This window comes from Amphiprion ocellaris, chromosome 22 (genome assembly GCF_022539595.1).
Source record: "Amphiprion ocellaris isolate individual 3 ecotype Okinawa chromosome 22, ASM2253959v1, whole genome shotgun sequence".
NCBI classification, from domain to species: Eukaryota; Metazoa; Chordata; class Actinopteri; family Pomacentridae; genus Amphiprion; species Amphiprion ocellaris.
The window spans coordinates 20,030,234-20,044,657 of NC_072787.1; the positions used below are offsets into that span (position 1 = coordinate 20,030,234).

The window sequence follows — 14,424 nt, forward strand, 5'->3', positions numbered from 1 at the left end:
CCTTAAACATTTTATATTTAAAATAAAAACAAAAAAACCCAAATTTGGCAAGAAAATTCTTGTAAATATTTTAAAATTTTGGTTGATTTTTTTCCTGAATGTTTTTAAGAAACTTTTTTTAAACATTTCTTTTTCTACCAAAAAATGTTCAAAAATTTCCCAAAAATGTTGAAAATGTGGACATCAGAAGTTTCATTGTGAAAATATACTTTTTTCCCCACACATTTTCAAACTTTAAAACAGGTTGATTTGACCCGCAGGACAACAGGAGGGTTAAAATGATTCAATGACCCTTGACCTTAATAGAACTAATTTAGCTCAATCTGATTTGATTGGTTCATTCAGGTAAGTCACTTTACTTCATGCAACAAGCTCCTAATCTCGCCTGTATATTTATTCTGCAGTTTGGACTTGTTCTGTGTTTGTTTTCCAGCTCTGACTTGTTCTCTGTTCTCCTGCTCGGCCCACATGAACTCTTCGGTGCGCACATTGCGGTGCCTTTACGGTAATTGGCTCCATCCCTCTGCGCACCGTGCCTGGCAGGAGCCCACGGCTTGGCTTCAGATCCCCGCAACACTGACAATGACGCGTGTGGAAGATGGTCGAAAAATGAACTCTCCTTCTTAAAACGAAATCTGATTGGGGCCAGGAGCGCACAGGACTCAAAGGGATTCATGTGGCTTCACTGACCGAGCTTCCCCCCCCCCGCTTCGCTTCAGTGTGAATGGACAGATAAGAAGGAAAACCATTTCGCAACCTATTTTGCATGCAGCCTACATGGGCGCATGAAGTCTTGGATATATTTTCCCACCCTGTTCCGCCTCTCCAGCTTTGCAGTGCGCACGCTTGTAGTTGTAATCTGAAAGGAGGCGACTCGAGGGACGCTGGTTGTTAGGCATTTAAATTTTTCCCCACATTTGCAAGATGTTTTGAGCGCCAAAGGGGGCAGGGAGAGCGGCTGGTGTCGTCGGAGGGGGGTTTGTTCACTGCGCAGACGAGCCGCGGACCGTCTCTGCGCTACCGCTCGTCTGGTCTCCTCCACAACAAACCACAAGACGCAGGGAGGAGGAAGAGGAGCAGGAGGAAGAGTGGTGGTGCCGGAGTGGAAATTCTGGAAATACACGGCGTAAAAATGACGATGTCCGTCCCGGAGAGGAAATCAGGCTCGGAGGGGAAGGAGGAGGAGAGCGAGGATGAGAGTGAGATCCTGGAGGAAAGCCCGTGTGGCCGCTGGCAGAAGCGCAAAGAGCAGGTTAGTCGGTTTTGTCTGTGGTTTTGAAGCCGGTTTTCTGTTTGTTTGTTTGTTTGTTTGTTTTTTTTAACTGAATCAATCAAGCTCCACGCCGGACACACACACAGTTATGCAAAGCTTTAGCCGGGATTAGGTGTTTTTGCACCATAAACCTCACGCCGCTTTGCCCACATTCAGCCTGTTTCAGTGGGACGTGGAGAGAAACTGTTCCTGTCTGTGGACCAACCTTCACTTTGTTGCCAAACAGGCGTGTGTTGAGTCATAAAAAGCCTGCAGCTGGTGGATTATTGCAAAATGTATTCAACATGAAGGACACACACACACAGAGAAGTGCAAAGTCAACTCATTAAACTCTCTGTAGATCGATTAACTGGCTGACTGAAAATGATTTGACATCTGTTTCTGATAATGTTTATGTGTCACTTTTTGTGCTCATGTCAAATTTTACACCACCCTCTTAAATATAAGTACTTTTATTAATGTCATTGTAAATTAGAGATTTAGTGATTAACATCCTCTTTATCATTATTAATTTATTAATTTATTTGCTTTTCACATCAACATATTATTCTACATTAGGCCTGAAATGATTAATCGATTAGTTCAATCAGTTATTTAATCAATTATTCAACCTGAGTGAGTTTTTCCATCTTAAATGTTAAAGATTATTTGGCGTCGTCATCTTTTAAGTGAGTATCTTTTGATTTTTTCACCTGCCTTCCATCTTTTTAAACTAGACGTGTAATGATTAATCAATAATAATTAGATAAATCACCAGCTATATTGACAGTCGATTGATCAGTTGAGTCAGTGTTTGTGCTCATATGTCAAGCAGTACCTGTCATCATCCTCTTTATGATTTTTTTAAGCTTCTTTATGTCCTTGTAAATTATAGTTGTAACATTAATAATCAATTATCAACTCTTTGATCAATCACCAGCAATTTTGACAATCGATTAATCGGTTTGATTAAGTTTTTATGCTTAAATCTCAAACATTACATGACAGCATCTACTTAAATGTCTACATATTTGGCTTTATTTAATTATCATAAATCATAAATTATCATTAATCGATCATAAAATCAATTTAACAATCAGAACTACCAATTAAGAACTACTTCTAGATTGTTAAATGTGAATTTTTTCTTAGTTTAATGTGATTATAAGAGAATATTTGGTGGTTTTTGGTTACAGCAGAGGTCACATTGGCTTTGGCAGATGGTGTTAAATATTTTAAGCTATTTTCTGACTTATTATATTCAGTTTGGTCATTAAAAAACACATCCAAAGATGATTTAAATTCCTCCTTGTGGTTCTAGACACAGAGTGCTGCTGTGTTGACTGTGAGGATCAGCAGTGTTTGGTCTGTTCAGACGGCACATCAGCATCATTATAGAAAATAACCCAGTGGCCTTGCATGAAGTTTTTTCTCTCATAAATAATCCAGTGTTTGTTTCATGTCAGCAGCAGCCTATCTGTGGCATCCCAGCTGCTGGATTCACTGCCGCTTTGATACGACCGAAACGCGTTCGCCTCACGATGAGCGTAAGACATTTCTAAAAACCGCCAGAATGCTCAGTTCTGATCTAAAAGGACGAAACAGACGTGTAAATGTCACTTTATTGTGAAGCAGCGGGCGTCGCCTCCACTAACGGCTGCAGATAAGGCTGAGAATTTAAGGTTATCTCTGGCTCACACACAGTCTCCAACCACCAGACCTCGCTGCACTTTCAGCACCATTGAGTTTTCTTGGTGGTTTAAAAAAAAACCCACAAAAAACAGCAACACACCCACACCCCACCCCGCTGACTTTCCACCCATTGATTACCCATCTGTGTGCTTTTCTGTGCTGCCTCGACCGTCACATTTTCATTTGCGCTGAGAGCATCAGTTCTTCATGGCTAAATGGAAAAATCAATGTTGGAATACTTCTCCTGTGTATGTTCAGATAATCAAGCACAAGATGCAAATAAAACCACTAATTTGTTCATATTTAACCGCTTTTCTAAGTGAGAAACACTATGCACAGAGTTCCAGTGAGTTATCTATTTTATATTATTGATTCTTATGTTAATTTTCTGTCTATTTTGAGGAAGTATTTGCTTATAAAGTACCAGAAAAGTGAAAAACGTCCATCTTGGTGTTTTGTCCAACAATCCTATACTCAGAGGGTTTTCAGTTCACTGTCATATAAAGCAGACAAGCATCAAATTTTTACAGGTGAAAGGTGGAAACTACCAACTTATTGCCATTTCTGCCTAAAATACAGAGTTTTTTGCTCATTTTTATAACTGTCTTTCAGTCCAGCGCTGCAGCAGTTTGAGCATCAGACCTAAAGTCTGTAAACTAGGGTGGTGTTTTATGATCATCAGTTAGTTTTCATTCAGTAATTGTTTGACAAATTGTTTAATTGAGAGAAGTTTCTAAAATGAAGAAAACTGTTCAAATCCCGAGATGAAGCTGTCAGATCAGCATCAGTTCATCCCTCTTGACCAAACACAGAGCACTGATTTTTCTCAGGGACTCAGCAACGCCGTTGTGATCGAAAAACACAAAGTTGAGTGAGCAGAATCACAGTAGCTGTAAAGGCTGTTCTTTTTTTAAACCTTGTGATATATTGGTTAAAGTCATTCCTTGCTTTAATTGTTTAAAATGTGTTTTAAAAAAATAATGTAGAGCCACAAGATTACCCAAGAAGTTAATCAAACTTGCTGGTTACGCTCGTTGTTTTCTTTCCAAGACCAAATGAATTTAAATGGGTGGACAGTTGTGGCTCAGTATTGCTGAAATCCAGTCCTGCTGCTCTCTTTGTTAACGCAACTTACGAGGAAAGCGGCAGTGAAATGATTTACGAGTTCACGATTTGCATTTCTGACTGGTGGCACGTATCGCCTGACTGAGTCAGCTGTGACTTCCCAGAATGAGGACATCCAGTCTGACACCGGACACAACACTGTTGCTCACTAAATATTGCCATTGAATCATGTATTTGCTCTCGTAGATCTTTGCAAGATAAGAAATGTTGCTAATCTTTCTCTGAAGAAATATTGTGCAAAGTGATCAGACAGATAGTGAGGTGAGACGAGACGCTGTGATGCTTAAAGATGCTGCAGTTTAGTCCAATGATTTATCACACTTATCAACTGGACCTGCAGCAGGAACTCAGAAATTCTGTTCCTCTACAACTGAACTACATTCTCGCTTACATTTTAAGGGAATTGTGTTTTCTCCTAGTTTGCTTTTGCATGTGACACATCAAAAATGCGCTTCTAATCAGCACATCTTTGCCATTTACTTCATGGGTTGCTCCTTTTCAGCCGACTAATCATATTATAGATGGGGAGGAACTTGTTGCCCCCGGTGACCCAGAAAATGGATTAAAGGCTTCAAACATGTTGCGAAAAAGTCGCATAATTAACTAAACTGTATTTTGGGTTTGTTATCAGCCAAACTTAACCAGTGAATGAAAATGAAACTTAAGTCTCAGAATATTGGTCCCAAACAGCCCACGAACCCCAAACTCATGGATGAAAGTCCTGTTTGTTCTTCTTTTAAACATTATTCTTTTAATCAGGAAGCATTTCCTTCTAAGTCGTAGTTTTACGTCTCAGGGTTAAAATCCGTTTCTTTCAAAATGTAATTGAGGAGGCAGTTTAGTTGCATAGGGGTATAATTTTGGCTAAACAGGTTTGGCAGCAGTAACTGTAACTCTTCCAGCCAGTTCAAGGCGGGACAGTTGTGCCTTTTTCCGTTGTGTGATGTATGGAAAGGAGAATGGGGGAGTTGTTGCTGTGCATCTTAGCGAGAAGCAGAATCAGTCACAGAGCTGAATCAACGTCTGTGTGAAAAGGAGAGCTGACATGGCCGGACAAGCCACACTAGACGCTGGCAACATGTGATGCAGCGCCGGCGCTGTTGCGTCACATGTCAGTCCTCTGATTGATTGTGGAACGCCAGCAAACTACATTAAAGCCTGAAAGTCGATCTTGGGCAGGACACTGAATCCGAAGTTGGCCCCTTAATGGCAGCTCCCCATAGGGGTTCAAGGTGTTCTCTGTACATGTGTACAGACTGATGTGGACGTTCTACTCATACCACACCAGGTACATGTCGATCTGTTCTTCAGATGGTCACATTGAACCTTCATATCAAACACAGAAAACCACACAAAGCTTCCATTGATGTTTCTGAAAGGCTGGCTGTGACTTTGCGTTTTTTTATAGCTGATATAGCAGCTAGTAACAGATTGGATTGTAGTATGTCAGTACATTTTTTCCTGAGGTGTGTTGGTTGCAGTGTGTGGATAAGCACGGGATCTCTGGAGAATTTAGAACTTCCCACCATGAGTAGGTAACATATAAGACAATCCTATACCAGTTACAGCACCTCCAAAGTCCAGCATTGACTACTTCAAGATCCATGAGAGATGTCCTGATAGAGTATTTCTTGCTCTCGTTTCAGTAGGAATCATTTAATATTTAGTATCCGGTGATACTATGTATTTTTTTCATCAGCTCTGATACCCACTGGGTATTTCCATGCATAGAGCATTGTAGGAGTTTATTGAGTAAATGAGCACCATGACGAAAACTCTTCTGAGGCTTAATGGTCTCTGGCTAGCTTACAGATGTTCGGTTCTCTTCAAACAAGTCTTTAAATGAAGAATTTTACATGTGTGGCTGATGTAGAACCTGATTGTACATTTTCTCCTTGTGCATTTATTGTAGATACCATTTGTTTTCCTGACATTGTAGGAGTTTATTGAGTAAAGGAGCACCATGACAAAGACTCCTCTGAGGCTTAATGGTTTCTGGCTGGCATACAGATGTTAGTTCATGATGGTATAAACTAAAACAGTGCGGTTAGATTCTGTTGTGGCGTGGCTGATGCTCCATGTACGTGTTCTCCTTGTGGATTTGTTGTAGACAGCGTTTGTTTTCCTGACACATGTGCAGTCGGCTCAGTTGCTGTGCAAACAGTCCTCATGGGCGTGAAATTTGGGTTGCATGCAAATGTCGACATAGGTGGAGGACAAAATCACATTTATTCTTGTGGACACAGACTTCATCTTAACTCAGAAAGACTGATGCAAACTGTTACTTTTTTGTAGTGTTTGAACATAATTTTTTCAGTGTAGCTTGATCTTTTATAATTAAGATATCCATCATAAATAAACGTCCATGAATTTTCCTAATTTACACAGACAAAAGCACACAATACAACTGTGAGAAGTGTTTTCTTGAGTATCACAGTAATCCATTAATAGCTGTATGGATGGATGCTTTGAAAACAGGAACTTAATGATGTTGGTTTTCCCAAATTTACGCATTTACAGACCTGAAGAGCGGTTGTGCAGTGGGAGTAAATATCCACCTGTCACACTGAGCTCCATTACAGTTGAGCCTGGACAGCAGATTATCACCGGCCCCCTGTGATCCCGGTTCGATAAACCTCCTGAAGTGGATCCACACCCAGCTCCTGCTCTGCAGCCGATCGCCGCTCATTCCAGTAATTGCTCCCGCTTCTGTTTCCGGGATTCGCCTCCATCTGCTCACAGGAAGATGAAAATGACTTGATAACTGACATGTGAATATGTGAGCCTGAATGTGACGGATAGATGCTGCTTTCTGCACTCGCTTGTTAGTTGAAATCTCATCCACGTGTCACTGCTCACATTCATGCGTCAGGCAGACAAATATGTGCTGCGATGGCAGGTTGAAATTAATACAGGAATAAGTTCTCTGTACAAAACACATCGTGACATCTGTCCCAGTGGGAAAAACACAGATAGAAATTCAGTTTAACTTCTAACTAATCTTGGTATTGTGCATGTTGGCTCCCTGTCATTAATGGATCACTTGAATACACCTGAGCTTTAATTACACCTGAGCTTTTGAGTCTGCTGTGAAAAAAGCCTATAATGGCCTTTATTGATTGTAGCACTCCTGTCTAATGTAATTATGTGATGATATTCAGAGTTTCCCCAAGAAATTGTTCAGTAAGCCACTTGACAGTAAACACGATCGGTCTGTGCGGAGTAAAGACAGTGAATCTATGTGTTTTCCTTTATTTATGACCATCTGATATGGAAAAATGTCTTTCAAACGTGAGTAAATTAAACCCCAGTTAACAAAACTAGCTCTTTAACTCTCTCTAAAACCTCTTTGGAGCCGTCAACAACCTTCTATACAGTGAAATCCAGCCTTGCAGCTCTCCTGGTGTATGTTGTCTTGTCAACCTGCAGTAGTTCTTGGATGTTTTCCATGTCTGAGCTTGTATTTTCGAGCCATTAAACTCAGCAAATGAACCCTCACCGCAGAGCATTTCCCCTCCTAAGCTCATGTTAAGCTGTGGATTGCACTAAGTGCCGCCTGTCCTGGGGGGTTCTCCCAATAACCAACACTCCATAATAATCCAGCAGCACCGGCATGCTGGCTGGTTTGACAGCTGTCCTTTGAGGAATGACTTCCACTCAGGTTTCCCTGGAGGGGAAACAGGCAGCAGGGACAGTCGGCTTTGATTCACCTGTTAACACGGTCGCTCTGCCAGCAGCCGCCCTCCCACCTGCTGCTGCTGCCGGATCAGAGCTTTACTGGGAAACCCATTCACACCATTTAAGTCCGTGGAAACAAAAATAATGATTTGTTTGGATGACCCCTTTGATTCTTGCTTGTTCTTAGTCGTGCTGGCAGCATCGCTCTAAGGACTGCAGTGCTGCTGTGGAGGCTGGAAGGTCTGTTACTACTCTGGTTCAGAATGAAATATCTCAGCAACTGGTGGTTGGATTTATATGAAACTTTGCACAGACACTTTTGATTTTCAGGTGACGAATCCTGCTGATTTTGGTGGTCCTCTGAGTTTGTCTCTAGCACCACCAGCAGATCAAATTCTTCACTTTTTTTGTGTGAAAAGGCTCAGTATGGAGACTTTGTTGATCCTCTGACTTTTCTTCCTGCACCTTTTTGATGTTGGAATTTAAAATTTTACATGAAAAGTCTGTGGAATTTCCCTCAGGATGACTTGGTGAACCCTAAATATTTAGTTTAGGGCTGCAGCTATTATTATTTTACCATATTTTACTAATTTGTTCTTGATTAATTGCTAGAAATGCCAGAAAATGGTAAAAAAAACAACAAAAAAAAAACATAGAGATAAGTGTTTTCCAAAACACAAAATTATGTTCTCAAATGTCTCATTTTTGTCCACAACCCAAAGATATTCACTTTATTGCCATCGAGGAATATAGAAATCTGAAAATTTACTCGTTAAAGAAGCTGGAATTAGTGAATTTTGATAGTTTTTCTTAAAAAAATTACTCAAACTGATTAAGTAATTATCAAAATAGTTAATGATTTATCAAATGTGCTATATTTTACTGTTTTATTTTCTCAATTTTTTTGATGAGAATATGAGAAGATAGTAAAAAAAAAAATATCCATCAGTGTTTCCTAAAGCCCAAAAAGACGTCCTCAAATGTCTTGTTTTTGTCTACAGCTCAAAGATACTCAGAAAACTTACTCATTAAAGAAGCTGGAATCAGTTATTCTGGACAATATTTCTTTAAAAAATGACTCAAACTGATTAAATAATTATCCAAATAGTCGATTATATATTTAATTAAATAATTACTCAGTTAATTGCTGCATCTCTAGTCGTCATCAAGTCAAAATGTCACTTTGCCCACGCTTGGTTTTCAGCTGTACATTTAGTGCTTATTAAATGAGATTTTTTGCAGGAGTGTCTCTTGTAAACTGAAGTATTATGAAGTCTTTCCTGCTGAACTCGCCTCCCTGTGTGGGAAAAGGAGAAACCTGCTGCTGATTATGACTGACTCAGTGACACTGATTGATTAAACTTTTACATGAGCGACGACAGACTTTACAGCTTGGCCTTCTTTGACCTCTGCAGCTCAGGCAGCGTTCTGTTTTGGTCTGTGCGTTTCATAGCTGTAAAAGTTTCACTGCGCGGCTCTCAATCGGCGGAGGTGTTTCAGCATCGAGTTGTAAATTAAAATTGCTGCACCGTGTCGTTCACGTGAGCGAACTGTTGTGTCGGCAGCAGCAGCAACGCGTGAAGGAGGCCTGTTTGCACAAAGCAGCACCTGCAAGATGGTTTCATTCAGTGTTTGCTCATCGCTGAGGAAGCTGTTAGCAGCCGGTCCAGCCTCTGATAGACGATTATCATCAGACCGTGATACTGAGTCGAGTCGAGAAGCTCATTTAGGAGGAAGAGCTGTGGCTTTACTGCAAGTGGAGAAAATGAGAGTTTTACTTTTAGTGCCACTTATTGAAAGAAATCTTCACGGAGAATTTTCCACCAGCAAGTTTGTTCAGTTCAGAAAACCTGAGCTGCGCGGTTTTTGTCTTCTGCCTTCACTGTGCAAAGCAAAGTAGATCAGTTGTTCTGTCAGATTATGAGTTTATGGCTTTAAGTTATTTAATTCCCCTCATTTAGTTATTTCTGCCTTTGAAATATTTGTTCTCAGCATTTCAGTTGGGAGAAGTAATGGCTTCGGATGTAAATTAAAAGCCAGTATGAACACTAAAGCAATACATTTATTTCTATAAAACAGAGATCAAGCTACACAATTATTTTTTCTCTTAAAAATGATCAAATTACAATTACCATGGAGCGTTTTACTTACTGAAAATTGGTCTCATATAGCAAAGTGTAGCAATGCAGGAAAGAATACAGCAAAGGAAGCATAGACGTATATAATATTTAGCCCTTAGATGCATAAGTGGGTCAATAATGACTCGGTGAGGTCATTTTCTTGCAGTATCTTTGTAATGAAAAGTTTCTATCATTTCATTTTCCAGCTATTCCGCAAAAAACAAGTTTTTGATATCATTCCATTTAAACTTTTAAGTTGCCTTTAATACTTTTAAAGAAATTGTAATATTTGTATTAATACCCCATTCTCTTTATGGCTGATAATATCATGCAAGAGGTGATGGAAGGCACAAAGTTGGAGGGACGGAAAGCAGAAAAATCTGTTATAAAGTGAAAAATACACATATTTCAAACATGAAATTATTCTTGTGTGGACAAAAATAGAAAACGAATGATTATTCTTAACCAAGATGGCAAAAAATGACATAAAAAACACATTGATTCTTATGCATTTTTGACCCACTTGTGGAAGAGTTTGGGGTCCAATCACTCGTGCATCTAAGGGTTAAAAAAACTGGAACTCTAGTGGACAAGTTTGTAGGACATCATGTGTTCTACACAGAGGATATTTCTATGAGCTGAATGTGAGTATAAACACCAAGTCATGGTTTCTGCGTCCCTGCATGCTGATTCATGTGGACTTTGACAACCAGCGTGAAGATGGTTCCTCAACGCGGCTACTGGAATAATACATGAGAAGACACACGGCGTTCCTGTGAATGTTTCTGAAAGTCTGGTTGTGACATTTTGTGGGACATGGCAGCTAATTACAGGTTGGCCTGTAGCAACGTGTCTCTGATTATTTCTGAGGTGTGGATTAAAGCCTGCAGGTTTTGTCGTTGTTTGCCTTCCCGTCCCAAACTGTGTGGTCGGACATCGTGGTTGTATTTCTGCAGAAATAGGAACCTCCCACTGTGTTTGAGTGCCATCAGTGGAACGAATGCACAAATCAAGGCACCTGCCACATCCAGCAGCGACTACTTTAATTACAACTCTTGTGGTGATGAGCAATAAAGGTGTAAATCTGCTACAGCCGCTCCTAGTAAACAAGCATTTTCTTTTGTGGGTGTCTGCAGAGAGGTCTGAAGATGATTCAGTTTATGTCACGTAGACTCTAGAAGGCGGCACAGGAAGCATGAATTGGCTTTTTTTCAATAGTAAATCCTATGATAATCTAGCAAAAAAATTTCAAAAAACATTGTCACTTGAACTTCACAGAGTTTATTGCACCTCAGGGGGGGCTTGAGCTCCTTTCTGTGATGGATTTGTTTTCCACAAGCTCTTGATTTTAGCATCTCAGACATAAATACTTGTGGTCGGCCAACCAGTATGCCTTTTTCAGAGCTGATACCGATACCGACTGATAGCACTCATGGAGATCTGTAAGCGATATGTTGGAACTGAGAGGCATTTGCAGTAAAAATATTGTCTTACAACTCAAATTTTGACGCAGAATTCAGTTGAAATGGCTCTGTTTTGCATATTTAGTGATTAAAAAACACCTTTCGTATTTATTCTGCAGTGTTTATATACTATTATTCGTTAAGTTAAACTAATCAGACAGTGCTGTAGGCAGGACGTTGCTCAAAGCCACAGATTGGAAACTACTGATAGCGAAAGATGATTGAATCACATTTTTATATTGACTCATTTATGCGGAAATAGGCTTAAAAAATGATACAAATAATCTGAAAAATGCTGAATATCAGATCTAATAATCGGCTAAAACCTTAGTGGGTCAACCTCTAATAAAAGCCTGACTTCTGCTCATGTGGGTGGATCTGGGTTTTTACTGCAGCGCTTTATTGTTGCTGTGCTGGAAATGTCATATCAGAACAGCGAGGAAGTGTAAATACACCACCAGACTGCTAATCAGGTTCACAAGAGTTTAAAACAAATCTCTTTAGAGTATTATTTAATAATCAGAAATCAGTAAAAAGAATTACTCACATAATCCAAAAGATCTGATAACTGGCCAAACTCTTAGCTTTTGACTGACTTTTGCTCTTGAGCTGCATTTATTTCTGCTAGACTTTATTGTAGCTGTGCTAAAAATGTCCTATCAGAACAGCGAGGAAGTGCAAATACACCACCAGACTACTAATCAGATCAAATCACACTTTATTGTCATTTTGCTAGACATACAGCCGTAGTGCAGGCAGAAGGAGACGGTTTCCAAGGGATCTCCTAGTACAGGGGTGTCAAACATGCGGCCCGCGGGCCAAAACCGGCCCTTCAGAGGGTCCAATCCGGCCCTCAAAGTGTAAAAATTACAGAGAGGACATTACTGCAGATTGTAAATTAGTGAAACCATAAATTTAAAATAATTTCTAGACCTTGACAAGTTGTTTTGATCATAAAGTAAAATGCTAGATTGATCATTGTTCTTTTGTCATTTTAGGTCTCATTTTTGTAATATTTTGTCTTGTTTTTGTTGCTTATTGTTGTTTTGTGTCTGACTTTTGTTGCTTGTCTCATGCTTTTGTTATTTTGTTTCTCATTTTTGTCCTTTTATGTTTCTCTTTTGTCTCGCTTGCATCATTTGTCTATTTTTTTTGTCGCTTTGTTTCTCGCTTTTGTAATATTTGGTCTTCTTTTTGGTTGTTTTTGTTATTTTGATCATAAATCATTGTTCTTTTGTTGTTTTGTGTCTCATTTATGGAATATTTTGTTATTTTTTTTGTCTGTTGTCATTTTTTGTCTGACTTTTATTGCTTGTCTCATGCTTTTGTTTTGTTTCTCATTTTTGTCATTTTATGTTTCTTTTTTGTCTCGCTTGCCTATTTTTTTGTCGCTTTGTTTCTCGCTTTTGTTGTTTTGTATTTCGTTTTTGTAATATTTGGTCTTCTTTATGGTTGTTTTTTGTCATTTTGATCATAAATCATTGTTCTTTTGTCATTTTGTGTCTCATTTTCGGGATATTTTGTCTTGCTTTTGTTGTTTTTTGTCAGACAAAAATGTTTTTTGCACTAAAACAAAGGGAAAAATTTGGAGTTGTCATTATTCCTAGGTTGTCATGCTGTGATTTTACTGGTCTGGCCCACTTGAGCTCAAATTGGGCTGAATGTGGCCCCTGAACTAAAATGAATTTGACACCCCTGTCCTAGTACAATAGCATGGACCGTTCACCAAATACACAGTGCAGAAGTAGAGTTTTAAAGCCAAACTTTTTAGAGTAATTTTGTGTTTTTCTTAGCTTTCTCCTCACGTAGCTGCTGTTTCTGTGGTTGTGCATAAACAAAAACCTTCCACAGTCACATTAAGAAGCTCATATCCCCCGTGAGCAGCGGTGTGAGGTGTGTTAGAATAAACAACAGGACAGGTGGTGTTCGGCTCCACAGGCAGAGCATCTACAACTCTCTCCCGACACCTTTCTACCTGCATCTTGAAGCCTCGCAGCGTTTTCCTGTTACAGTTCTCAGCCCGGGGTCACGGGATCCTGAGGGATCCTGTGACCTGGTAGTGAAATGTGAGCCGGTGAGGCCTCCGGGGGTCATCGGATCTGTCTGTGGGACATACGTGGAGGTGGTTGTCAGCGTTTTCCGCTCCAGCTGTGCGAAATGGAGCTACCCCCGATTTTCTGCCAGCCGGTCGGGAAAGCTGGCATGAAAAGGAGTCTCGGGGGGATCGGCTGCAGGCTTTCACGGAGCTGTCACAGCGGTTCACGTCACATGACATCCCGGCCTCCGAGGAATGCCTTCGACCTCTTCAAGCATGTCGCACAAGCAGCCGGCAAGATCTTAGAAAGACGCTGGTTTTCTCGAGTCATCTTCCGAGACCAATGTGTGAGAATCAGCGTGTAAATGGAGACATGTTTTCTTGATTTTTTTTCCATTTTTGTTGCGTCGTTGGACTCGTGAGAAGACAGAATTCTGGCATTTATCACAGGAAAACAAGACTTAACAGTTCCATTTGGATTTGCATAATTCAGACTGCATAATGGCGTCATTATTCTTGTTTCTTTGTTTAGTATCTGCTTTTGTGTCTGCTTGTTTTTGCAGTTAAATCAAGTGCACTGAAGGCACCAGCAACTCAAATATTCTACTTTTTATTTCTAAATCTTTAATTATATGCTTGTTCTTGTGTTTAATTTGACAAACAGGCCAGTATTAGACAGCTTGACATCAATTGAGGATATTTTCAGAACAGCAACAATGGATCGCAAAAACCTTTTTGGACGGTAGAAAGGAATTTGTTTGGTTTAGATTTCAAACCTTCAGTCTCGCCTTTCAGCAGTCTTGGAGGGAAAACCAGCTGCGGAAAAAATATAAACAGATGTGAGCGACTAAACCAGAGTCGGGTTTAGAATAAGAAGGCATTGTTTGAAACTGTGGAAACTGTAACAAACCGTAAAATAGGTTGGGAGAAAAGCCTCGAGTGAAATAGCATCTCTAAAGCTGCAACCTATATTCTTCTACAGGCAAGAAATGGATTTTCTGCACGAGGAATCAGCTTTCTGTAATCCCTCAACACAGTTTAGGAAAAACATGTTTCAGC

At 39.9% G+C, this 14,424-nt stretch overlaps 1 protein-coding gene across 1 annotated transcript in view; it reads left to right on the forward strand.

Annotated features, from left to right (window-relative positions):
- Window positions 1–541: 541 nt before the first annotated feature.
- The window catches only part of nrbp2b (nuclear receptor binding protein 2b), a 46,405-nt gene continuing 32,522 nt past the window's right edge, over window positions 542–14,424 (forward strand). The window contains exon 1 of the mRNA XM_023285352.3: window positions 542–1,252. Within this exon, the coding sequence (XP_023141120.1) occupies window positions 1,133–1,252 (120 nt within the window). The 5' untranslated portion in view covers window positions 542–1,132. The remainder of the gene's footprint in view (window positions 1,253–14,424) is intronic.